This window comes from Onychostoma macrolepis, chromosome 15, assembly GCF_012432095.1.
Source record: "Onychostoma macrolepis isolate SWU-2019 chromosome 15, ASM1243209v1, whole genome shotgun sequence".
Lineage (NCBI taxonomy): Eukaryota > Metazoa > Chordata > Actinopteri > Cypriniformes > Cyprinidae > Onychostoma > Onychostoma macrolepis.
This window is the reverse complement of record NC_081169.1, coordinates 25,925,102-25,952,984: the sequence shown is the minus strand read 5'-3', so window position 1 is coordinate 25,952,984 and position 27,883 is coordinate 25,925,102. Positions and strand designations below refer to the sequence as shown.

Sequence of the window (27,883 nt, the reverse complement as noted above, 5' to 3'; positions counted from 1 at the left end):
TAGCTGCGTGAGACCTCGCCAGCTGTTCTGGCTTTCACAGGCCCGCCGCGATTTTGACGTAGATTGATAGGATTATTCCTAGAGCACTTGAACACGCTATGACCGCCATGACTCAGTGAGCCACAAGCATTCGCACCGGTGCTAATCAGATGTTCTCCTTGTAGAATTCCTGCCTGTTTTTGGACAGCGGTTGCTGGATGCGCTTCAGGTCAACTTGTCAGCAGATGATTGGACTTGTTTGTTTGGCGTTCGCATTCTTAGTAGAGTATGTGAACAAGCATAATCATATATCCGACTACATCGCTCAAAATAAATGAGGTTGGGAAGCCCCTCAAAACTAGTCTGTCTTACTTTATTGATTTATTATCAGATGAACAGTTTTAACTTTGTATTAAACTAAATGGAGAGTGAATGACATTGATTTATGGCATTGACTGCCATTAAACTGCCATTTGAATAATATACTTGGCTTTTACGACACTCAACTGGAAGACCAATTCAAGTGGATATTGCAGTTCAATTTGAATTACTTCATATTCAAATTAGTTAGATTTTGTACTTTTTTTAAACTATTTACTGACATTTACGATATTCCATGATTAAATTTTTTTTTTTTCATTTTTAATAATTTATTATTTGAATTTGTAATTTTTTTTAATTGAATTTTTTCATTTTGAATTTTTTGTTCACATCTTATTGTGATTGGTTGTTGTTTGAATGATTATATAAGCACACATTTGCTTTTTTTAATGTAGGGCCCTATGACAGAATGCAGTTAAACCTGGATGGAATCGTGGAATCCAGTCATAAAAATTAAATTTATTGTAAAATGCTGAATATCACGGTACCATTTCATTTGAGTAAAGCTATCGTCATATCATGTACATACAGAAACTTAAAGGTCCTCATGGCAACCTGTCAAAACAAAAGTTTGGTTTAATTGAAATACACAAGACAGAATTTCTTTAAAAACGAATTAAGGCGAGACACTACAGGTGAATATGGTAAAAAAAATTACTAATAGTTATTGCCTTACTTACGTAGTTGATTGATTACATTGATAATTGCATTTTTTGTATTACAAGTTTTCTAAAATGTTAGGTTTAAATATGCAAATGAGGCATTATTTAATGAAATATGCACTAATTTGCATACATTTCTAGTAGAAAAATCTAAACACTGGAAGTCAGTTTCAAAATTCTTGTTTCATTTTTTTGACATATTACAGTCAAAAGTTGGGTATCAAAAGAGGGAATTTTGGGTATCTCATTTTGTCACTCCATAATTCAGAAAATACTTAGAACAGACAGAAAACACTATATTTTGACAATTTTGGGGGGATTAAAATGTTGTATATAATCAAGCAAAGTTTGGTGTGTGTAAGTGCTACTGAAGTGGAGATTTATGGCTCAGTGTAGGAGAAAAAACTCATTTTGAGAAAACAGCCTTTAAAAATATGTGTTTGATGACACGAATAGATAAAGTGCTATAAAAGAAACACTTAACAGTGTCTTTTGGATGTTTTCGTTCTACTAGTCTGAAAAAACACTTTATGAAAAACCAAAAAGCCCAAAATCTCAAAATTGACAGGTACATAAAATTTTTTTGCCTGCAGTGTCTCCCCTTAAAAAAACAAATTAATAAGGCTAGCATAGAAACATGAGAAAAAAATAAAACATTTCTAGGGTGCTAAAATTATTAATTTTTTGTTAAACTTTTAATAAATTAATTTAAAATTGTATAAGTTTCATGATTTTAATTTAGGCATGCTGTTTGATTAATAACATTTCATTTACATACTTTGTAGGACAGAAAAATCACAAATTAGATGTTTTTTTTTTTTTCAGCAAAGAGATTAAGTGGAGAGCAAGTGGAAACTTCTTGTTTTAGGTTCCTGCTTCAGATTTTTTTTTCTCTACAAAGAAAGATTTATCATCAGTTTCCTGAGATCTCTTTATCTCAGTTGATTTTCTTGTACAAAAATGAGAATAAGTGGAGAACAAATGGAAACCTCTTGCCTAAGTTTCCTGCGTTTTGTTCTTTTTTGTAATTTTCGTCTTATTTCGAACTTTAATCCAATTTGCTAAGATAGCAAAGATCAAGATTGAACTCAAATCTTTACATTTTCATCAAGTTTATGCTTTTTTACATTAGTTGTACAGCTCTACAATACACTGTTATTGTATGTAAATTGTTCCTATTCATATTTCTCCTAAGAAGCCTTAGGAGAAACATCTGAGAAATGTGAGACTTTCATCGATGTTGAAATGTCACTAAAACTTGACTAAGAATTACATTAAGTCTCATACAGGCTATAAAAGAGTAGGAAAATATGGGCCAATACTAACAACCTCAAGAGCTCTATAGATATGTCTATGGCCTTAACTTTATTTAATATCTAGATGCCAAACGGTCTGCTTCTCCTAAGCTCTCTGAAACCACCCTCTAATTTCCCATAACCATTTCTCCCCCGTTCCCTGTCTGTACATCCCGTACAGAAGGAAAATCTCTTCTGTAGTCTCTCATTATGATGCTTGGTTTCCTGCCCACTGTGTGGACCGCAGTGCCCTCATCTGCATAATCCCTCCCTTGGTACTTTTCAATAATATGGGAGCTAATCAGACCCACAGAGAACCGCGGACCCTGGTGTGGTCCGGCTGGAGCCCTGATGTTATTTACTGATGGTAATGCTTTGCTACCAGCAGTGCTTTGCTTAGGCTAGCATTCCTATTATTGTTGCTTGTACTCGAGGTTAAAGATTTGAACCGATTCCTAAAACTGGTGTGTAATTTGAATGATAGTTGTTGGTGATTCTTGCCCAATTTAAATATAGATAAAAAAAAAAAAAAAAAAAAAAAATATACATTATTAATATATATATTTTTGGGGAAATATTATAAACCTATATATTTTATAGGTTTGAACTTAAATTCTATACCTGTGACATTTAACAAAATTGAATTTTATAGATTTTATAAAATGTTTATATAAATAAATAAATAGTTAAATGTTTGTTTATTTGCTAAAGTTTTTGGCTTTTTAAAACACAGATTTTCTATGCTTCGGAACATCAAATTCAAAATTGTGAAATTTAAAATTTTTAAAAATATTTTTATACCTCTATATTTTATATTCTCTATTTATATTTTATATTATGTATTTTATATTCTATATTTTTAGGCTTCAGAACTTCAATTTCTAAAGTTCAAAATTTCAGAAATTCAAATTGTACATAAACTGCACAAGAGACACCATATATTTTTTTTTTTTTATACCTCTATATTTTATATTCTATAATTATGTTTGTGTTATATTTATTTTATATTCTATATTTTTTTAGGCTTCAGAACATAAAATTTAAATTCCTAAAATTAAAAATTGTGAGAAAAATGAGAGAAACCATATTTTTATATTTTTTATACATCTATATTTTCTAGCTTCTTTCGTGAATTGTTTGGTGACTTTGACCAATTTTTGTTTGGTGACTTTGACCATTTTTGCTGGTTTTACATGGGCACTGTTGGATTGCTGCTGGCACAAGCAGCATGTGATTATTACTGCAGGTATCAAGCAATAATATTAATTTAAGGTCTTAACATAATCAGAAATAGTATGTTCTACGTGTGTGCACTTCCTCTTTCATGCAGACCAGCAGCTGTGTCCATCCACGCAATCGTTCAACATAAACTTTGGTAATTTGCAGTCTGGTTGCACTGTTCACATATTTCTTTCTCTCTGCACGTATTCATTTTGTGTCCAGCTAAGTTCATTCGTGTGACTTAATTAAACCCCTTTCATAAATCAGGGCTTTAAGCTGAACTAAAAATGAGAAATTGCTATCAAAAAAGAGGTGTGTTAAAGTGTACTGATTAACACGGTAACTCATTTTCTTTATAATTGCCTTGCCCTCTCCTGCCTTAAAAAATAATTAACAGACTGATGGCAGACTCAACAAATGGCCTTGATTTTTAAAGCCATTAAGAAGAACGAATCCAATTGTTGTTGTTGTGTTTATGTGGGTTGTCTGGGTCCACTGTTATTGAGCTAGTACATCACCTTCTCCTTAAATCAATAAAGCCAGAAAACGAGAAAGCAGGGTGTGTGTCTGAAAATGAGCGGACAGCCGGGGCTTTGGGGTGCATGGGGAACATCCTTCTAATGTGCCTATGTAGATGTGTCAGCTAGTCGCATAAGGTTTGGTTTAATTAGCCATCAGGGGAGGCAGGGCGTTTTGGATTGGTTTGTGTGGATCAGGGCCATTTGAATCTGAGGGAGCACCAGGTTTTTGTTTGTGTGTCCTCCAGGGCATCTGGGCACACCACCTGTTAATGAATCATGAAGTATTCTCTCCAAACCCACCATAAAGCCATATTCTACAGTAGCCAGTTTTGGAGCTAGAATGTTCAAGGTTTCCTTGTCTACACTGATTCCCCTTCAGGATATACAATGTTTGTTCTTTTTTTTTTGGAAATATGTTTGAGCTTTCTTTTTTCCAAAATATCTGATGTATAGATGTTTAAGCATAGAAATTTGTGTGTAGTTGTCATGTAGAATTTTGCTAATTCTGTGTAGAGGTTACATATTGAATAAAAGCTTTAAATGTGTCTATGCTTGTAGACCTGGTATTAAAATCTTATTTATTGATTAATTTGCATTACAAAGAACTTGGGTTTTGGGGTTTGAACAGAAAAGTCAATATGGTGTCTATTCACAAACAGACAGACTCAAGTAAATATGTGAGTTCTATGTGTTTGCATGCTTGATGTTAAATGTTCATGAATTGTCCTTTAACAATGCTAAAAGTGCAAAAATGTTGTATTTTGACTGCTTGAGTGCTTCCAACACAAGCTAGCCAACAGTCTCATGACGGTCACGACCTTGAGATCCTGTGAACGTACTCAGCGAGGTGTTTGTTGAGAATCTGCCATCTCAGCATATAGCAGGCTAAAAGTGTCATTTCATTAAATGCATCAAGAGAAGTGCTAGCTACTGTGGCCCTAGTCATAAAAATTCTCCTGAAAATCATTCAAACACTCAATTATGACTTTGAAATGTTGAAGGATTAGTATTATTTGTTAGTGAGGTTTAGCGACAGGGTGAACGAAAGGACAGACAGTGGACACACTTCCCCGAGCTCTAAGTGCTCTCCAATGACTTCCTTTTGTTTTGCCTGTCTGCCGTTTTATCTCCGTAAATGATGCCAATCTTCATTCACGGCCATGACGGTCTTGACAGGATGCTTCCCAGTCATCTGGCCCATTCTGACCCTCTTTATATTAAACAGGCCCCTTCACCTCCCCTCATCCCAAATTAACCCCCTGTCAGTGCCCAACAATGGAAGTGGGCATGGCTCCAGCCTGATTTATCCCACACTTCGCCATGATGGGGGCATCTGCCACACCCCCTGCCCGGTCCTCCCTTTCTAAACCAGGCGTAGAGGAGGTCTGTCAGTCCATCTTCCAGAAAAGCGACATGCGCTGATTGGGGAATTAGTTTAGTCAATGACTGTATACAGATCTAAATAGGGTGTGTGTCAGTGACTTTGTGTGTATTTGCAGTTGGGTCGTCCTAGTTCTCCCCATGCGCTGCAAGAGGGCACACATCGCCACTCCTCAGACATACACATAGACGTTCAGGGCTAACTGCACCTCTTTAGGCCTGTGAAGAGAAGGAAAACGCCATATTTAGGACTTGCGCTCTTGGGATTCTCCAATGGATTAATGGCTAACAATTGAGTAACACCTTGGAGCTTCTATATATTTGTTTTGGGGAAGTTTGAAGTGCTTTCTTGACTGATAATGCAGTTTGGAGGTTGCAATTGCAGACCTTTCAAAAGTCACTGTCTGCAGAGCCTCGTACTGCTCATCTGTTGGTATCAAGGATACTGGGGCGCTACCGTGTCGCCGTTGGCCCAATACTCTTTGCTCGAGGACTTAGAGTCTGTGTTACTTCCAACAGACACGGGGACTCAGGAGGGGACTAGCAATAGGGCCACAGAGGCCCCCACTGCAGAACACGATGACGACAACTCTCTGGGCTACACAGGTACTGCTTCTTATTTCTTACCTAAAATGCTGCTTTATATTTACCCTAGAAGGGCTTCTCTCAAATATCTTATTCTAATAACATGTTTGCTTTATTGTGGGTGTCGTTTCATCTCTTCCGTGAACTTTTGACTTTTTTGTAAGATATTTATTGGTGCCTGGTGAGAACATGAAGTTTTAATGTAGATATGACCCGTTTCAGATCCAATCATTGCAGGTCCTTCTGTAGAGTCTCTTATTCCGCCTGGATTTCCATGGACTTTGCATAACCTTCACCTTAAGTCTGTTGGTGCATCTGTATTGAGCGAGGTTTTCCCATTCACAAACCGTTTATATTCTTGCTTAAGTCAAGCTGTGGAAATTGAACACCCTTTCTATGTTATTTTCGGGAGATAAGCCTAGAACGTTCTGACGGTTGTGACATGAAGGAGCAGAGTCAGCCAGAACCTCAATTTCCAGATTAAATGCACTCAGATGAGATGAGTCAATCGGTGAGAGAAGATCCCTGACCCTTTTTGCTTAAGTGGAAATAGAGTTCACCTTCTAGGGGCCCGGGGGCAGAACAGAGAGTCTCCTGCAGTGAGTGTGGTGTTATGTTTGGAGAAAGCTTGCTAACATTCTGACCTTCACTGGAGAAACAAGCCGATAAGTGAAAAGGCGGCTTTAGCTACGTGGGTGATCCAGTGGAAGATGAGAATAGCTGGTATAGAGCGTAGAGAATGACACTACAGCCTCAAGAGAGCACTCTGTTCCACAATCTCACAAGGACAGAGATATAGCACAGATGATACTTATTGCCTGCCTGACTTTTTGTTGTGAACATTTTTTTATATCTTTTAGTTCTTACACTGAATTAGTCTTTCCAATTCATAATGCAGTTATAGAGCTAGAGCATTATAATGTTAAGTGCTGTCAGCGAACATAGCAAACTCTTCAGATACTTTTAAAACATTTATAAACATTTACAGAGCTCTTTGTAGATATTACTGTGGCTCTGTGTTAGAATCTGCCTTAGTCTCATGCTAACCAAGGCTGCATGTATTTGATCAAACACAATGACACTGTGGAATATTATTGCAATTTTAAATGACAGACATGCACTTAATTTTTTTTCTGTGACGGCAAAGCTTAATTTTCAGCATCATTATTCAGCGTCACATGATCCTTCAGAAATCATTCTAATATTATGATTTGGTGCAGAAACCTTTCTTATTATTATCAATGTTGAAAACAGTTGTGTTTAATACTTTTTGTGGAAAGTGGAAACAATGTTTTTTTTCAGGATTCTTTGATGAATTGAAAGTTCAAAAACATCATTTTTTAATGCATCCTTGGTGAATAAAAAGTTTCGGTCCCACTTTATATTAGGTGGCCTTAACTACTATGTACTTACATTTAAATTAATCATTTGGTACAATGCAATTATTGTGTACATACATGTTTTTACATTGTACTTATATTTTTAAAAATACATATATGTAATTACATCTGTAATTAATTTCTGTATTTACATTTATAATTACACAGTTGACCCATCACTTACACCTTCACCCACCCTTAAACCTACCCATACCACCAAACCTGTCCCTAACCTTACCCGTATCCCTCCTCAATAGCAGCAATAGTGTTTTGCAATACAGTATGAACACAATAAGTACACTGTACTTATTTTTTGATGTAAGTACATAGTAGTTAAGGCCACCTAATATAAAGTGTGACCAACGTTTCTTTCAAAAAGGAAAAAAAAAGATTACATTAATTACACATGTAATTTGTTCAATACTAGATCTGTAATAGTTTAAAATAGTTTATCTGCTATCCATTTATGCTATATAGCTATATATTTATATGCTATTTATAAGTACTGCACCCCTTCTCTTGCATCGCCTTTTTTGAAGTCAGCCGTGCATCATGTTTCTGTGTACATAGAATGTTCCAGATAAGTCACTTAGGATGTTCTATGTTGTCATAGAAACTTGCCTCTGTAAGTAGTATGGAACAAGGCAGTTGAAGGGGGTTTTCAACAGAACTGTATTCTTTGTAGACTACTTTTGTGCAAAGGATGGCCATGTAGTTCTGTCTCAAAGCCCTTACCCCAAAAATGAGCATCAAAGATGCATCATGTTGGCTTCATTTTGTATAACTGTTTGTGAAGGCAAACAGACCTCTTGTAAGAGCACTGACATGCTATTTATTCCAACTCTTTGGAAAAGAGACTGTAGGGAAGTACGAAAATTGAAGGTCAACACAGGAAATGTTTGTCCAGCCATCTTTGGCATTTCAAATATATGCCATGAAAGCTTTCTGTACCTCTTACCCTTATCGAAGATTGAATCTTGGAAATAGAATGAAAAGCAATGTATTGGGTGTTGTGATAAAGAATTTCATCCGTTTGTGATATGTAGTCTTCATGCATCTTGTTGCAACAATGCTGCTCACGCTGCCTAAAACTTGTCTGTGGTGGTTCCAAATGCACCTGGTTGTCTGGACGTGACAGTCTGAGACTGGATTAGTCCCGTCTCCTGTGCATCCTCATTATGGGGTCCTGCTCAGGCCTAGAGTCCTGACCTTGAAGGCCCCACAATCATTAGTATGACCGCCTTCCTAATGCCTTGTATTATTAGGGCCATGGTTTTTGCCTCAGGGACGTGCAAATGCAAATCGTCCTCACGTTCGGGGTTAAATTTTTCCACCCCTCATGGAACACAAGCACTCTTACAATGGAGCTTATCCACAAAGCATATTCCCTACAAAGCGTTCGCTTCTCCCCAGGGTGGAAAACATGGCAAATGCGGGTCCTTCCTTTAGGTCCGATCCCACTTGAGATGTAATTACCTCCACCACAGTCAACCAGAAGGTTTTCTCCACAAGAGGAGAGGATGTGGGCACTTCTTATATTCGTTTTTCCCCATCCAATCTCTTTTCATCACAAATCCTGAAGCTTAACTCGCCCCGTGTCCCAGGAAATAGGGCCATCAGGCTAAACTCTCAATGCTGAACCAGGCTAATTCTGTCAAGAGCGACTGGAGTGCTGTGGAGAATGAAAGGAGAGGACTAGTTGGAGATAAGAAGCTGGTGGTGCTGAGGTTCTCATTATTCTGCAACACGTCTGTTTGGCACGGGATAAAGAATTTAAATTTGTTTATTATTGCAGCTGAGATTAGTATGGGTGAAGGAATACAAAATTGTCCCGTCATTTCCAAGTGCTAGCTAAGCACCGTTTGGTATACAAAATTAAATGGCTTTCAAAATTCCAAAGAAGCAGTCGTTTTTAAGCTTGAGTCGTAAGTGGCATGCACTTTCCTGAAGGAAAAAAGACGAGAGGGAAAAAAAAGTTTAACGCCCCTGTTTTTGTGTTGAGTCTGGAGGTCCATATGGTCCCCTCGTGACTGTCAAATGAGTTTGCACCCAATTGGCAGATTTAAAAAAAAAAAAAAAAATCTCTTGCTGGTTCCAAACCAGCATATTCAGAAATGCTGACATGTAGCTTAGAAAAATTCTGACGCACATCCGACTAGCCATTCAGTAGCAATGCTATATTTAAAATGCAATTTCCACAGAAATGACAACCTCCATCAGTTTATTTGAATACGGCAGAAAATCACCAAAAAATCCTTGAATAACTCAACAACACTACTTTAAAACTCTCCAAAACTTCCCAAACAAGGGGGTGGCTGGAGAACTTTCAGCAGTGCCAGTTGCCACAGGCAAAGTTCTGAAAGTGCATCCAAACAATCGCACATTTTACATTCACACTGTATTTCTCCCACATGCTGTTTTGTCATGGAGGAGTGAATGTGTTCAGTCATCACAGGCCGGACTCTCTGCTCGCTGGGGCATGAGAGTACGCAGAGGGTGAAAGTTCTTGCTGAGTGTCATAAATCTGCATGGCACCTGCTCCCCCGCACTCCTTCGGCGTGTGTTGTGAGGTCAGTGGCACCGCATAAGCTGTACATCATATTTATAGTGCTCATCGCTGCGACCTGCGTGTTTTGGCAGCTGACGGCAGCAGGGAGACAGAAAGAACCCTTGCGGTGTTTCTGTCGGAGGAAGGACGTGCTTTTAAAAGCAGAGGACGTGAGAGAGGGAATGTAAGAAGTTTGAGAGGTTGGATGTTGGAGCATGTGGGAAGGAGAGTGAGGTGAAAAGTAACTTTTTGGGCCATTACTGCAGAGATCCGTCTCACATGTGAGTTCCAGGTGTTGGGCCATGTCAAACATGTTGTAAATCCACCCGTTTGTGGTGAAAATAAATCCACTTGAGGAAAATATACAAATTTACACATCCAGCAGCATATGTTTTTGTACGCCAATGTGATTTGGAAAGTAAATGCTCAAGAATATGTCAGTTTTTCCGTATATCAGAAGGAAGCACTGTGTGCATTCCTAAATCAATCAAATCAAATTGAAGTGTAGGGTTTTCAATATATTTGTTTCTACGGTTGGGTCATTCTAACCAGTCAAAAGCCATGCTTGCTTCACTCTGTTAGAATTCATATTTTAGACTCCATTTGAGACTCAATTTTCTGGTGCTGAATTAAATGCGGCATCTTGGTCTCTTGGGTTTTTGCAAGCTGGAAAACGAATGGAGGCAACTGATGGGCATCACACCTTTGTAAAGACAAACCAAATTTGAGCAATTCTTGTGCGTTGCCGTGTAATGACGTACTTCCTTCGTCCCAAAGATTGGCAGTTACTTCCACTTGTTTGTAAAACCCTGTGTTTGTATCAAGGGTAATGTGGGAACAATCAGCAAAAGTGCCACTCTGCACAGTCATGCTTTAATCATTACATGAGGAATATCCAGTTGTCCTTGCTGCAGTGTAGTATAAAGTTCCCCAGGTTTGTTCCCGCTCTTGCTCTGCGGGGCTGCGTTAATAATTCAGCAGGACTGCTGGTGAGGGTCTTGTCCAACAGCTTGCGAGGCACCGATTGGTCGAATCCCCCGTTGTGAAGGTGGGGAGGGCACATGGAAGCCAAAGACAAAGGCACTACTTGGCTCGGTTTCTCTTAGACAGCTTCTCCTTTCATTTAAGCCTCTCCAACCAGTAAACCAATTAAGCCAATTAAGCATGAAAACACAATGCATCTTGTTCTTGCCAGTCTGCATAAAGGATGCGGAGAGAGCAGGGGGACGTGCTTCTTTCTGATGAGGCTAGTTAGAGATTGGGACAAGCTGAAAAGTCCCATAGTCATCCGAAACACCATTGTTTCTTTGTTAATGTATCTGGATCCTGTCGGCCTGTTACTCCCGGTGCACTCATGCATGGCATTGTGCAAATTAGATGTCATAGAGGTAGGCTCACTGTCAGTATATGTGAAACCACATAGCAAGTTCAGTCCGGTTGTTTTACCAATACACAGGTGAGACGCAAATTCATATTGTTGTGCAGTTTTAATTGCAATCTTCACCATTCTCATGCCTCAGTCAGATTCTAGTGTCTCTGTCTCTAGAAGAGATACTGGGTGCTAAAGGGGATTCAGCCCACGCAGGCAAGCGGAAACGCAACAGCCTGTTTACCCGCTAGCCAAGCTTTTGTGTCTCCCAATTGCGGCGTAATGCAAAGCTCTTGCGTTCTTTTGCACTTCCCTCATTTTGCCGTCTGTCTTTTTTTTTTTGTAATGTTAGTTGTGGCAGGGTTCTGCATGGAGGGCCTCTCTGAATGGCAAAACAGAAACAGATTTGTTCAGCTCGCCCCCCAACCCATCCACCCCCATTTCTGAAAGCACAACACAGGGTTTGTAATGAATGAAGAGAATTTCCTTTCTATGCTGTTTTCGTACAATTCTAGTCCTTCGTTCCTTGTGCGCTTTCCTGTCGGATGTATTTTTGCATTCTTTTTTTTGCCCGAGAAATGTGTAGCTCTGTTGCGCCTCGCCTTTCTATAGCTTTTTTTCGTCCTTTAAAAGTTCTCAGCATTGATTAAAATCATTTTTTTGTTGTTAAACATTTTTCGGTTGATGTTTTAATGTGAATCTGTGGTTGAACCGTAACCTGGTTGCAACCCAGATGGCCCTCCATGAGACATTCTTTCCCAGTGACAACACTTGTGCTGAAGATGTCCTGAGAGATCGCCCGAACCTAGCTTGGTTGTTTCTTAGCCAGGCTGACAAGTCACGGAAGTTTTCTGCTTGGAGGAATCTCTGGGAATGACAGGGTAGCACTTAGCGCCCCACAGTGTTTCCCAGCCGGTGTGGCCTCGTGTCAGAGGTCTAAGGGCAGAAGCTCAGCGACGTCCTCACAGGATTCACTCCTCATCTGAGGTCCGAACAGATTTGTCAGTGCCCGTATGGAGCTGCTCCGTGTGCATTATGGCAGACAGGCAGCTGTGTGATCTGCATTCCTGTACTTCACTCAGATGATTTGCTGTCTTTCATTATAGCTGGGTTAACACGGTGACATGGCTGATGATTTGTATCTTCCTGCCAACTTTTTTTTGATGATCACTGAGATGATCTTTTTCCCTTTGTCCCGTTTTTAAAAATTTTTTTTTTTTTTAAAAGATGACTATAAGAGTTTTTATGGGATAAGAAAAAAAAATTATCTAAAGACATCAACCACAGTCATCTTCCAGTGGTTTAGAATAGAAAATCTTTTAAGTATAATAATTTATGAGGTGTCGTTATAAAAAGTAGGAAGCTCAATTCTGTCCTTTTGAGCATCTTATCTGTTTTCAGCACCTGGAGTGAAAAGGAGGCATCGGGATAGTATATTGAATTTTCAAATGAATTCTATAACTTTAAATTAAATAAACATGATTTTGCTTTCAAGGACAACATCTGAAAGTTTTTGGCAAGAGTGGTAGAGGATAAAACAGCCAATAGACAGTTTACTATGGTCTTCCTCACACTATAAATGGAATTGCATTTATCTAAATACATATCTAAATGAGTTATTTTAAAGGGTTTCAGCTGGTTATTGCAGTATTAACAAACAAAGTTGCAAATCTCGCCCGAGCTTTCCTGAATGAAATCCCAAGATGCACTCCCCCCCCGATGAGATAAAAATGTGACATTTTCCTCTTTCATGTTTGGAAAGCTCGCTTTTCTTCTCTCTATGGGGAGTATTGTTCTTGGAGAATGTTTTTGTTTTAGCCTGTGCTGTTTTGTTAGGTGATGCTGCTTGAAAAGGAGGCGTAAAATAGTCTTAGTCAGGAGGAAAGGGAATGTGTTTCTCTCTCGCTCGCTGCGTGTGTCAAACCCTCGCCCCCATACCGATACAGCCCAGGGTTGATGAGGGGGGTCCGTCCACGTTGAAAGAGACGCCCCAGCATGGAGTCCGAAAGGGACCCCTTTTTCTCTTACCCACACAGAGGCATCACAAGAATAGAGAGAACATCCACCAAACCTTGCTTTGAATATCAAACGGAGCAAACAGGATAAAGGTTATTATGTGTAAGAAATGGAAATCCAAAAAAGGGGGAGTGGCCCTCGCTGACCATATTGTCTATAGTGTCTCTGTTTGAGCTTGGCTCATTAAAAAAGTTCCATCATGTGGTGAGATAAGAAATAAAGCATCCATGACAGGGAGTGAGGAGGTTTCGTTTGCTTTTTGGGAAGATTGGGATTAAAAACTGGTCTGGAGTTACAATACCTAGCGAATAGTTTTTTTGAATAACCCAGAAGGAACGTTGGTGCGTTAAAGTAGATATTCGTTTACCAGTTTCATTTCGCGAACTTTAAAATAATCTAATAAGCGTCCACCATGGAGCCCATTACTCTGGTCGTTTCTATTTTGGCAATATTCGTCATGATGGGCGTCCAACATGGAGGAACTCCAGGAGTTCCTCGCCACGCAAGCCTCAGGAACCCATCAAACCATTGGTGTAAGCGTCTACGAGGAAGCTCGTTAGGAGACCATCACGGCCCCACGGCACCTCGTCATCACAACAGCAAGGCACATAAATGCTACCAGGTCTTCCAGAGTAAGTTCACAATAAATGCATGTGTCTGACATGAGGGTTAAATTAGCAATGAATTATGCCTGGAGTTTTATGTTTGTACGCTGATTCAAAGTCGATGTACATGTTGTTTCATGCTGCTAATAAATGTTGAGCTCTTTTGATGAGGGTTTAACACTCAAATGAACAATATGTTAAATCAATGAGCTCAGGGTTTTTTTTTTTTTTCTTAGTTTTTGAGGGTTCTGGAAACACTACACAGGAGGTTTGATGTAGAGGAACAGAGAATTGTATTTTGGCTGTCCTTCTGTGTTCTTAGAGGACAGGTGAAGGATGGATATTTGGCTCGGATGTTGGACGCACTCTTCTGTCTTCTCAACATAAAACTGCCATAGCCACCAGTATATCAGGCTGTTTGACACAACTCTGGACCGGTGAAGGTCAGGAACTTTGGTGACGGGATGTGAGATAGAATATAGTCACAAATCTCAGGGAAAGCTTGATGTGAATGGACTGTTTAGTAGTTTAGAGCTATGCCTGCTTAGTGTTTTTTTGAGGGGGGTTATTATGACACACTGCACTGAGTTTTTTTTCAGATGTTCAAATGTTAATGATTGTGAAGTTAAAAACCTTTGAATCTAAAGGCATTTTTAAATGGATGACTTGGAACAGAGAGTATATTTGTGGTGAAGTATCTAAAATGAATTTTTTGTCACTACATAATTCCCATGGCATTTGTGTTATTTAGTTTTAATAATTAGCCTATTCTAAAATGTGGAAACTACTCGGAATAAAGAATGTGTAGATGTCCAAATTTTTCACTGGTGCTACAGTATATATTAGAATTTGTATTAAGTTGCAATTAAAATTTTTAATCATTCACAGTCCTGTCTGGTTTTCACTGTCCTTTTATATTAAAAAAGATAAAAGGTCAGGGACAATTTAGCCTCAGCCCCTTGCTTGAGCATATACTGATGTGGCTCAGAGGAATATTTCTGGCTTTGCAAGAGGTTGTGCATTTTACTCAGTATTACATTTTGTCTGGTTGTTAGTATATATGTTGTGGTGGTTTATTTGATTACATTCTCTTTTTTTTTAATTCACTGGAGCTGGAAATGCATGTGTGTGCAACAGCTTTGTGTTGATTTTAAGAGGGCCAGTGAAGGAAAATGAGGTATAAGAACACATACAAACAGACATTAGTAATAATTATAATGGACTTTTAGATTTAAAGGTATACAATTGTAAAGTCCCAAAATATGTCTTATTAATGTTCCTATAACTGTATATTTTAATATTCTAAAATCTCTCTCTGAAATTGGCTGCAGTGTAGTGGAGACCAGCAGAGGGCGCTGTTGGGTTACGTATGGCGCGCCAGTCAGATGAATGTGGAGTCGCACATCCCTGTACAGTTACTACTTCGAAAGATCTTTTCTTAAGTAAAACATTAAAAAAAAAATAATAATAATAAAACACAACCTTAATAGAGGCATATGAGTTCAACAAATGCAATTTTGTAGATAAAGACGAACACACACACGAACCAATTTGAATCCAGCCTTTCCAATAGATATGCAAATAAACTACTCAGTAAATCCACATAAATGCGTCGCCTTTTAAAATAATTAAGAGCAAATTATTCTGTTTCACCAAAGCGGGGAATGTCTTTTAAAATGTAAATTCATTAAAGTTTGATCAAACACACTCTTGCCTTGAGGGAACCTTTCCTTTCACAGGCGAAGCCGCGCTGAAGAGGTTAATCAGTGTTGCCAGATCTCTCTGGAAAACTGTACAAAGTAATTACTTGATTTGATTAATCTGCTTTATTGTAGCATACATAAACTTGCATAAAATACACCATGGGTCTGTATTACGTTATAGTGCTCCTTGAAATAAAGAGTCTTTTCAATAATATATCCTTTTACAAAAATATTTAAAATTACTTACATGGCTAATATAAGGAATTCATATAGATACGAAAAAGCAATGGGCCATTCTTTGTTTGTTTTCCCAGTTTCATACAGTGATTTTTTTTTTTTTAAACAATTTTTGTAAATTTGTAAACATTTTATTAAATAGCTGATTTCTTTTATGTGTAAAATTACACTGACTTTTTTTTCTTCTTCACCAAACAAATACAAGTTACTATTAGTTACTAAATGTTAGTCGTTTTACACATTTGAGAAATGCGAAGTGCACACGTTTTATGAAAAGATTTTCTAAAAATATATATATATATATATATATATATATATATATATATATAAATCCCAAGTCGATTATAAGCGGAACTGGCAACACTGAGGTTAGTTCTCCGTAGGAACAATCCATTGTTCAGTCCTCGGAGGGGGAGCCTGGGACATACCATGCCGTTTACTATTCATGCTGTTTGAATGAAGTACCGTTGTTTCAAATCCCCTCAGCCCGAAGTGACGGGGGACCTCAATGCATAGATCCAAATATTGAAACACTGAGGTAAAAACTGAAAGAAGAAGAAAAAACAATAGAAGGGAAATATTGGAATTACATTTGAATTTACAAAGCAATGGAAAAGTGGAAGTGATCTACATCCAATGGACTTCAGTCAGCAAATTCTTCAGCATCAGCTTCTGCTGTTCCAATGGAAACTGAAGTTTCTGAGTTCGAAATGACTTATTCACGTTGTTTCTGAACGATGTGACACTGGTCGTTTTTCTTGGCTGGGGACCTTATTACATTTAGAACTTTGGAAAAGAGTTCGAGTTCTTTTCTGCTCACTGGCTTTCTATGGGATATTTTGGGATGCAATCAGCGGATATAAAGTGATCAACTCTGCGCTTGCAGAATTATTATTCTTTTTGAGGTCATTTCAAAATATTGCACGGTTTCGTTAAACTTTTTTGCGATCGATTTTGAGCTTTTCATTCATTTTGGACTCGTGGAGTGCGTGTTTGAATACAAATAAACTGGATTACTATCAGATTAACGGGGACCTTTAAAGAAAAAGAAAAAAAATTGCGGAACACTCAAGTATTCTGGAAAACAGAAGTATATTGCATTTGGATATTATGAAGGATCAAAAACGCACAAAACTCTGATTTATTTTTATCTTTATTTTATTTTATTATTTTTGCGGATTACACAGCTCCCTAAACGCGAATATTTGAACGATGACGGGGAGAGTTACTGTATTCGTGCTTTTTATCGCAGTTCTACACGTTTGCACAGGTACGTACATTTAGTTGATTCATCTATTTTGAACGAGCACATTCAGCAAAGTTTCTTAACAAAAAAAAAAAAAAAAAACTTGAGTGAAATGGGGTGAACCCTTTTGCGAGTCTTTCAGTACTGTGGTGATAATTTCGTACAAGTTAATGTGATTCTGTTTTATATGTGACTTAACTGTATTATTTTCAAATGCTAGTTATTTTTGTAGGCTACACTGTATCCCTCCATTTATCATGCTCTGCTAATGTAACAGTTGTACTCACTGAAAAGCATTATCTTGGCACGCTTGCTTAAGCATCAAAACGTTTACTTTGCTTTAAGATCACGAGGTTTCCACAGACTTTAGTAAAGCATATGAGAGCATTAGTCTAAGTATCCTATAACTGTGCTTGAGGCGTAACTTTTATTTGCCATGGCATTTAAAATCTGTCATTGAGGAACTGCTAGCCAATTCTCATAACCTTTTAAAGTTTTTGTACAGGAAAAGCGAACAATGAGAACGATTTTGTCTTTCTTTATGATGCTATCCTGTCGGTCCAGTGATTATATGCTAAATCAAAGCCAATGTCATTTTTTACTTCAGTCAGCATTAGTTAGAAACAGCGCTCCCTTGGTTTTGACTGGAAAAGTCATGTAAATCTTTGGTTAGGAAGTGTTGGAACCCTGTAGAAATGTGTTTTAAAGTCTTCTTGTTGTAAGCAGTGGTTTTTAAGGTGTTGAGAGAATTTTTGAAGCACCACCGTTTGTTGAGGTAGCCTGCATTGTGGATGCCTTGCTTCCTTAATGTGCTTTGTGGTTATGCTAAACCCGTTTGTCTTGTTCTTGTGAATAAGAAAATCATTTGTTGCTTTAACCAAGCATTTGGGCAAAGTTCACCTTGGCTCTTGAAGTTTATGTTATTTTATTATTCATCCTTCATTGCTTTATCATTATTTTTACATTCACCATTCTCATCGCCACCCTTTGTATTGACTTTCATTAATGATTAATCATTCAAGCCATTATTTTTCTATATTTGTATGTACTGACGTTTGTTTCCGGTAGCTTGGTTTAGACCATCCCATTCTGAGATCACTGTCCCTCCTTCGGTTTCCAGCCTCTGGCAGGCCCGGGTAGAACTGCTCTGAGCAGAGATTTTGACAGAAACCTTAAGCCGAATGTAATAGACCTGCATAATCCCGGTTGACGTTGCCCCTGATCCGCTTTCTTCGCAAATAACTGACTAAAGCTCTGCTAAAACAAACTCTGGGCCTTTTTATCTGCAAACCTGGTAACACTGTCTTTGGGTTTTCGGGCATGTCAGCATAGACCTGGTGCTTGCTGCACACTTGCTACTTTGAGGAAACTTCCCTGTCAGGCAGGTCCCATTGACTGTGAATGGGTCTGTTTGCAATGCTGCTTTAACGCCATGATTTAAAGAGACAGTCTGGTTTAGGAGGCTGTTATGACTTAAACCGTTGATTGCTTTATTTTATTGCCTCAGTTTGCTTTGTGATTATCGTTGAGCCTGAAGTAATTGTGTTCAAGTTAAAACCTGGAAGAATATTACAGCTTTAAACTCAAGTGTGTCATTTTTAAGTACTTTTAAAATGCTCTCTCGTCATTCAGCTTATATGCAGAGACAACAACACTGCAAAAATTGATTTTTCAAAGCTGTAAATAAACAGATTATTGGAGTATGTTTTACAAGGAAATACAATTTCAGTCTTTCTACTTCAATATTTAATGTATGGTACAAAGTTTGCCGATTCTTTGTGAATTTACTAGCAGTTTCTGAGTGAAAATGGTTTATACACCTAATTTTTTTCAGTGTTTAAGTCAGCCGTTTCTCAGTTGATTTCTTGAAAAAGTGTAAACATAATAGCAGTGTTAAAGAGACTGTTTACTCCAAAATGAAAATTTTATCATCATTTACTTACCCTCGTGTTGTTCCGAACCTGTTTGAATTTCTTTCTTCCATTGAACACGAGAAGAAATTTTGAAGAATGTTTTTAACCAAACAGTTCCCCAAACTATGGAAGTCATTGGCTACCAGCAATTGTTTGGTTGCATTCTTCATAATATTTTCTTTTGTGTTCATAAAAATACAGGTTTGGAAAACCTTGAGGGGGGTTAGTGACTGGTGACAGAATTTTCATTTTTGGGTGAACTATCCCTTTAATAAATGAGTTAATTAATTATTGCAGTTTGCTTGGGCATCCTGACCATCTATCACTGGCTCAACCAATAGCATGAGTTTGGGGCGGGGCTATCTGTTTGCCCAGCCAATGGCAGATAAAACCTATTTGAAGAATTATTATCTTTGGTGCATAAATGACACACTTCAGCTTAAAAATGGCTGTTGGACTTACTTTCTGCGATTTATGTTGTGCAATTCTGCATACAGAGATAGAAAAGAGAGTGAGAATGAGAGTAACTAGGTGGATTTACAACTGCAACTGTATAAATAAAACATAAGGCAACAAATTACAGACTTTTCACGTCTGCTCGTGATTACAGATGAAGTGATTGCTTGATTAATGTAATCAGAAATAAACAGCTTAAATCATGTCTATCAGCGAGCTGAAACAGAGAGGAGGATTGTGGAATGAAGTCGTATTTCACGAAGGAAATTAATTCGGGGAAAGGCATGGATCCCTTTCCCATGTGCCTTGCTTGTATTGAATTCCGATGGAGTTGCTCTGAGAATTAGCTGTGGGCCGCACCACTGCTGAGAGGCATCTGCGCATTGAGGAAACAGTGTAGCGCTTTAACAAGCACCCGCAGGGAGAAAGGTCAAGGGTCGTGGTTCGAACTTCACAGTAGGGCTCATCTTCTCTGAGAGTTGGAGAAACACGAACTCCTCCCGATTGCGTTCAGGTACAGAGCTCTGTAATTATGCTAGGCATTGTGAAAGTATGTGCTATCATTAGATCTGAAGACAACCGTGTCAAGGACGGCTTGTGTTTTGGCATAGTCAGCAACGACGTTCGTGATTCGAGTCTTAACCACCGTGCTTTACAGTCAGCTGGAAGACTTCAAGTGCTGTTGAAGGACATGGCGACAATCCCAACTGTAGATTGAGCAAGGAAGCGGATGTTTTTGCCCAAGAGCGTTGACATATGAGGAGTTGGTGTTGATTCCTGGCTACTGAGCAGTGTTTTCTGCTTGTGACAATGAATGATGGTGTTGTTCTAATCCTTGTCTGTTGTACAGTGAGGCCTGTGAGGACTTGCTGATTAGCTCATGGCTGTTGTGAGGCTGGGAAATGATAGTTAAGACAGAGCACATCCGTCATGTGGCCCTGATTCATGTCTCACCGCAGGAGCCCGTTTTATTACTGTACGTCAAACTGTCCCTATTAGAGGCTTGAATGTCATCTGTCAAGAATTCACCAGCTCTTCCATGACCTCTGAAAATCGGCAGCGCTTAACCCGAAGATGCAATCCGTAATTGATAAAACAGCAAATCGAGATTTTATGGCCGTGAATAGAGGCTGGTGTTGAGGACAAATTAGAGACTGTAGAAATTTAAAGTGGCTGAAAACATGCTACCAATACTTCATGCACAAACTTGCACAACATCCAAAAATGGCAATTTATTTACTTTGAGCAATTAAACATAATTTTGCATTTTAAAAAGTATGCACGCTCCTTTCCCCTGTTTTTACATTTAAATTACCTTTGCTCACACTGTTGAATGTAATTTTTATTAGCAAATGTCCAAAAATAATCATTTTCAACAATTTATATATATATATATATATATATTAATATGTATTGTGACGAGTCGGTTGCCCTCCCCCTTATTGTCATCACCACCCCGTCCCTTATTCGCCGCCCTTCACCAGGCTCCCGACGGGAGTGGGTGTGTGAGAGAGGAGGGGCGTGGAAACAGCGAGGGCTGGCGGCGTGTGATGAGGCACAGCTGAACTGAATGAAGCCTCATCACCGCCGCTGTTTAAATGCCAAGCGTGCCTCTCCTCGAGAGACCGGTCTCTTCCCCCGTGCATGCACGCTGGTGTCCTCGTGGGTCCAGGAAGGGAGCGTAGAGGGACTTCCGAGCCACTGGAGATGTGAGCCGCCGAACCCGTGGACGGTCGTCGGGCCAGGATGCCGGGCCGTACAAGTCCCGCCGGACTCCACGGAAGAAGAGGAAGAGCCACCACTAGAATGAAGCCGCCGCCCCTCGCGCCCCGGACCCGAGCGGGAGCGCGTGCGGCCGCCGGACTCCGCCCCTTACCTGGACCCTCCCTTCCAGAACACTGCCCTCCTTCACAAGCCCCGCAGCACGACGAGGACACCAGACCCCTTGTTTCTTTTGGACACTTTATTTTATTATTTCTGTTGAATAAAAGCCTCTCCGAGGCCTGACGTGTGTGTGTATATATATATATATATGTAGTAATAATAATTAATGCAAAAGATTTTGTTATTATTATTGAAAAAATTGTAATAATTATGGTAGTTAAAAATGTATGTTTTGGTTCCCTCTTTTAAGTTTTAGCCTACACATTTTTCAGTGAGCTTTTTTCCTTCAAGATCGCTTTAAATGATTTTTTGGTGTGACAGAAACATTATACGTACAAACATTCCATGTATTCTTTCAGTTTTAGATGATCAAAGAAGCATCATGCAAAATAATTGCAAAATGATTAGTCAATTATATGAAAATGGCCAGTAATGGAAACATTCTAAAAGGCATGTCTGGCATTTTTGTAAAATCGTTGAGGCATACCATTTATAATGTCTTCTCTTGCACTTCATTGTCAATCAAACAGGTTGAGCCAGGTAGCAGAGACTGTAAACTCAAGATAAACTACGTGTTTACATGATACAGGCTAAATGGGCAGCTCTCAAAGGAAGCACAGAGTATTTGCATCCTCACAAAGTGCCGCACATGTTCTCTGATCCTCAGAGTGGGTGTGTCCATATCCGTGTAAGGCAGCAAAACTGAGAGAAAGAGAGTAAGAAACAAAAAGAAAGCACGAAGGAATGTCTCGGGAACGCAATCCATCACGTTAACCCCTGCGGTGCGGCGTGGTGGAAGTTGGGATGGATGGTCTCCTAAGTGCAGATAATAAATTGTCAGTGTCTGACGGGGCACAGCAGGCACCAGAGGCCAATTAATGGCCTCTGTTCTCGCAGGTGAGCGATGTATCTGTCTCCAGCGCTCCTTCTCTCTCCGCTCAGGACCTGCACGCTGGCCTTGACGACTCACATGTGGCCTAATGAAATGATGTCAAGATGATGAAATCCGTGCGTGGTCGCGCTTGCAATAATAACGGTAATAAGAATATCATCAGCAGCTACAGCAATACTAATAATGATATCGGGGGGGAAAAGCCAGTTTCGACAAAAAACACCAGCAGTTGTGGCTATTTCCCACCAGGAAGTAGTCTTTGAGAACAGGCCAAGGGATTAGTAACCCTGATCCTCACACACCTGTGAAAAATGACAGCGCACACTGAGCTGTGTACGCCACGTTCACCTAAATCCCAATTAACGTCTGCCTAAGCCTAATTAGGCGGAATTAAACGACATGGTGCTTTGGATTAGAGGCCAAATGGTGGGTTTACAAATCTATACAGACTCTTGCTGGGCGGGATGGCTAGATAGGGTTCCATACCTTGTGTTTATTTTGTACTATCTCTGTGCCGTTCTTTTTAAAACCAAACTTACTGATCCGGTTCTCATTCTTAACCTTTAATGAGCATGTGAGAGCTGTTTAATTGGATTAATTAGCAGATGAATTTGACATCGATACTTAATGAAGCAGCGTGTCCAATGATAAACGCTTCACAGGGACTTGATGTCCCATACGGGTTTGATTTGAAGCCCTTGGGACGTCCTTTCCTGCGACCGCGACCGCGTCCTCTTGTTTATATCTCCCAGCACTCTTGTGGTATTTTAAACCCTCGAGGAATGCAAGCGTACCCCTTGGGCTGTCACAGGGCCAGCGTGGTGATGAGAGGTAAAGAGCGATGCAGTGCGGTGCTCGCTGCGTCGGACTGTCTGGGAATGAGCTGCGAGAGTGTCAGAGACGCTGGAATGACGTTTAAAGGTTGGAAAGGGGGCGTTCTTGATGCCTCAATGGGTCTGGGATGCTTTTTAGACCAAGATTATAGGGAAAAGGAGTGTTTAGGATGGGTCTTGGCTTAGATCGCTATCTATTCAAAATGAAAATGAGCGGAGCTGGAACATGCGGTTGTGATTAGACCGAAAAATCAATGTCATCTTGACTCAGTGTTTGTTTATCTGTAATTCAAATGAAATACGAAGCAATATTGCACTACACTGCACTATTTTTTAGGCTTTTCTAATGTGATTTTTAGCAGATTAATGTGGAGTTCACGTGGTGATCTTAATATCCATGTTTAAACATTTTGACAATTTCCTAATTCATCATGGTAATCACATTTGATCCCTCAAAATTTGCTTTCAGATCATCTGAACTTTGGATGTAAAACTATGCAAACACGTGAACATTTGGTTTACATTCCAAATGTTCCAAAACCACTCAAGAGCATTATTGCACAACATTGCACAATTTTTTCAGCTTTTCTAACACTATCCCAATGCTGTCACTGTTTTGAATGTTCTTCATGCACCCCCCTTTATTTTGACTGTTTTTAAGACTTGCCTTTTTGTTGCCGGTCAGTGCATTGCCTTTGACAGATAAAGCAAGCCGACACGCAGAAAAGCCCAGTGGGGGCTGACACGGGGTTCATGCATTGTGTCGTCTCAACGGGGTAATTGTTAGGCCCAGAGGAAGGGGAGGGGCTTTCCATGAAGAACTCGGGGTCCACAATAGCTTCCCCAGGGAGTAAAAAAGCAGACTGAGCTCTGTCCAAAAACATAAACAGCAAAGAGCTGCTTTTCTGCCACTGTTACATCTCACATCTCGTCTACATTCATGAAAATAAAGGTTCTTTATTGGCATCTATGGTTCCACGAAGAACCTTGGAGCCTTTTAATTGGACAAAAGGTTCTTTGTTTAGATTATTTTCCTTGTGTGAAAAACATTTTAATAATGTTTCTTTTAAGAACTATTCAATGGAAGGTTATTTGATGAAACCTGAAACAACTGTAAAAAGTGTGAAAGCATAAAAGCAGAGATTTTAGACACGGTTCATGAGCATGCATTACTTGGAAAGATTGTGATTTATGGATTTATCTTGTACAAAAAGACACATCCAGATTTCGGCATGTTTTACAGTGATCAGCATTACTCTCTTTGGTGCTCAACTCAGCCTTTGTTGGGTTGGATGAGCTTGTAGGCATTTATACATTCTTAAAAATTAAGGTTCTTTTTTGGCGTTGATGGTTCCATGAAGACACTTTTAACATCCATGGAAACCTTTTCATTGCACAAAAGTTTCTATATTGGAAAAGGGTTCTTAAATTTTTTGTTCTTTACACTAAGTAAAGATTGGTTCTTTTAAGAAGAAAGGTACTATGGGGAACCCAAAATGGTTCTTGTATGACATCACAGTGAAAACCAAAAATTAAATGCATTAACATGCTTTACTTGGAAAGATTGTGATATATGGATTTGTCTTGTACAAAGAGACACATCCGCATTTTGGCATGTTTTGCAGTGCTCAGCAGTACTTGCTTTGGGCTCAAGTTACCCCAACTCAGCCTTTATTGGGTTAGATGAGCTGTACGCTTTCTGTGGCTCATTTTACAACCTAAAACCTAGTGTTTTCGAAATCTGAAAGATGGCATTGAAGGCCATTCCTTCTCTGAATCCCCCTCCCTTTCCACCTCATTCTCTTTCCTGACAGGATCAGCTTCCTAGTGACCATTCTATTTGGGAAAGCCTGGATACACTTTTGAAATGCTAACGCTCTCTTTTGGATGTGTCGGTCTGGTGGGGAGAGCGCAATCAAAAGACTTAAGAGAAGGGAATTAAAATAGCAAGGAAAAAGAGGGTCCGCTAATTAGTAGATTTGAAAACATGGACCCTCCTCCCCCTCCCGGTTTGTTCACCTTCACACATACACAAGCTACCTTTGATCCCCCTCAGCCCTGTTGCATTGTGGGTAAGTGATTTTCCTCAATTATGGGGTCTTTTCAGCCCTCCCCCTCCTATTTGTAACTCTGCCCGGTCTAATTGGGTCTAATCTGCCCGGTCTTCTACAGGAAACCAAGTCCGCGGAATACAAAATTTCGCTCATTTGCAAGTGGACCAGATCAGTTTGATACAGTTTGGCAGGCACTGATATAAATGGTATAGATGATTTTAAAGATTGTTTTAGGCCCAGAATTTCATATAAACTTGGTATTCTTTGATTTCCCACCTCATGCTGGGATGCTTTACCTGCTAATGAAGAAGCTTTCAGGCCAATCTGAGTGAGAGGCTTGATCAGCATCTTGAAGAGCTCCATGCCCCAGGGCTAATCCAGAGCAGACAGGGTGTAAAGCAGAATAGCGAGCTCCCCAGACAGACGAGTCCTCCAAGAGGCATAATTATCCAAGGCTTGACCTTGAAATTGTAGCTAAGGAGCTGCTATATGATGTGCTATCATCTCTAGAGTATAGCCATGGAGAAGTGAAGGAATTTGATGTGTTTGCTCAACAGAGTGTGTGCAACAGTACTTGCATATGACCATATCAATCTGGTCTCTCAAAAGTTGTATTCAGATTACTTGAGACTTGACGTTTACATGTGAAATCATAACATTGGTGAAACATTTGGGTTTTAGTGTCAAAAACCACACAAAAATGTGGAATTTTGTGTAAATTAATGTGAATTTCGTGTGGTGATCTTAATATGCATTTAATCTGTTTAAAGATTTTACATATGCATTAAGACATGTTTAAAGTGTAAAGACATATAAAATATGCTTAACAGAATTACAGGAGAAAAAAAACAACATTAAATTCACAATCCCATATTGACACTTGAAATTTGTTTTCAGATCATTTGAGGCCATCGCATGTGAAATTTTGGATTTATATGTCAAATGTTCTAAAACCACACAAAAATCATGTGATTTTGTGTAAATTAATGTGAATTCCATGTGCATTTAATGTTTTTAAGTTCTTAAACATGCACAGTCACATTTAATCAGATCATCTGAACTTTGCATGTAAAACCATATCAACACATGTGAAATGTTGGGTTTACATGTCAAATTTTCCAAAACCTCTCAAAAATCGCATGTGTTTGCTGTTGCTGTGAAATTCATGTAGTTAACTTAACATGCTAATTTGCATTTAATATGCTTAAAGATTTTGCATATGCATGAAGTGACAAACATAATGGCAGATGTGCAGCTAATTCTATAAACAAAAGCTTTCATAAAATGAATTGTATCAAAGATGTCAAAAGTATGTTCATGAGTATAGATTTGGATTAAAATAATTAATCCAATTTACCAACCAAACCCCCCCCGATCTGAATTTGGCTCACTTACAGCATTTGCACGGTTATCAGAAACCAAGCAGAACAAATTCTATGTTCCTGAGGCTTTGTTCACACTGTTCTCAGATATTTGAGGTCTGTGCAACAATAAAAGCCCTAATAGTATAATGCTAGCGCTGTCTGGCTGCTAGCCAAACAGATCCTGTCATAATCTGTGAACTGCTCTTACACCTATTGTTGTCGCTAACTGAAACAAAGGATTTTGGCTTGGCATTAGATCCCTCGCTAGAGAAACCGTTCCACACGCTCAGATTTCGGGTTGGCCTGCGCTTTGCTGATGTAAGACAAGCTGTCTGGCAAAGGTCCCTGGTGTGGGCACTTCTGCTGCTATGCTAAGGATTATTGCAGCCCTGCGTTCCTCTGGCTGTATATCACTTTGAAAGCTTGCGGCATCACAGCTAATTTTCAGACTTGATTTTTGTTTTCTTCCCCTACTTTTAGTCTCGATGATAATAATTATTGTCTCAATAATCACTTTCTCATGCTCCTCGTCCTTGGTTGGAAATACCAGAATGTTAACTTTGCATGGTTGCCATGTTCCTCGACCGCAAGAAATGAGTCAACACAGACACTTTTTAAGCTTTGTGGCACCCTGCAATTTATTTATAAAAATAAAGCAGCCATTAGGCTCACATTTAGCTCCGTTTTAGCTGTGTTTTGTTCTAGTGATCTTGACGTGAAACATGTTTGCTTGGCATGCACGGTACAAACTAATGCTAATGTGAGGTTTTTAATGCATACTGGATAGAAAACCTCGTCATGCTCTCAGCGATGATTGGCAGCGTTTAGTCTGCCGCACACAAATCTTTATATGTGGCATAAAAGAGGGATTTTAATTGAGAGGAGAAATGTCAGACGTGTTGAAGTGGCATCCTCAGGGGACGTATGACATTCACGGGAGCTCCCGAGTAATTACGGGCAGACAGGAAGTTGCGTGTTGTAAATGCAGTCTTGCTTCTTTTATGTGTTCTCAAGCAACTGGAGAGGGAACAGATGGTGTTGTGCCGTCTCAGGCGTGGCTGGCCGGTTTTGATGCTTACCAGGGTAGAGTGTCAGTCTTCAAAGCTCTGGACGTCTGGACTTTAAAAGGAATCCGCCGCTCACAGTTTTGATCTGTCTGAATAATCCACAAAGAATTACGGTCGTAAAGTTATAGCACACAACATGCAGTCATAAAGCCATGAAGAGTTGGTGATTCAATATCAGTGAACCACAGAATGATGCGCTCATCAGATTAGCTGGAATTCCCCGGTCCTATCAGCTGTTAAACATCAGGTTTAAGCAATCATTCGAGCAAAGTCTTCTTTACAGGGTTGAAATA

General features: G+C 39.3%; 1 protein-coding gene across 8 annotated transcripts in view; it reads left to right on the top strand.

Moving 5' to 3' along the window:
• The window catches only part of robo1 (roundabout, axon guidance receptor, homolog 1 (Drosophila)), a 291,617-nt gene that overhangs the window by 103,984 nt on the left and 159,750 nt on the right, over positions 1-27,883 (top strand). For 5 of the 8 annotated variants that reach the window (XM_058799334.1, XM_058799331.1, XM_058799335.1 and 2 more), the window contains exon 3: positions 5,959-6,045. The exons of 2 other annotated variants lie outside the window; for them this stretch is intronic. In XM_058799334.1, the coding sequence (XP_058655317.1) occupies positions 5,959-6,045 (87 nt within the window). Of the gene's footprint in view, positions 1-5,958; positions 6,046-16,362; positions 17,152-27,883 lie in introns of those variants that run through there. One more of the 8 variants, XM_058799337.1, reaches the window with a different exon arrangement.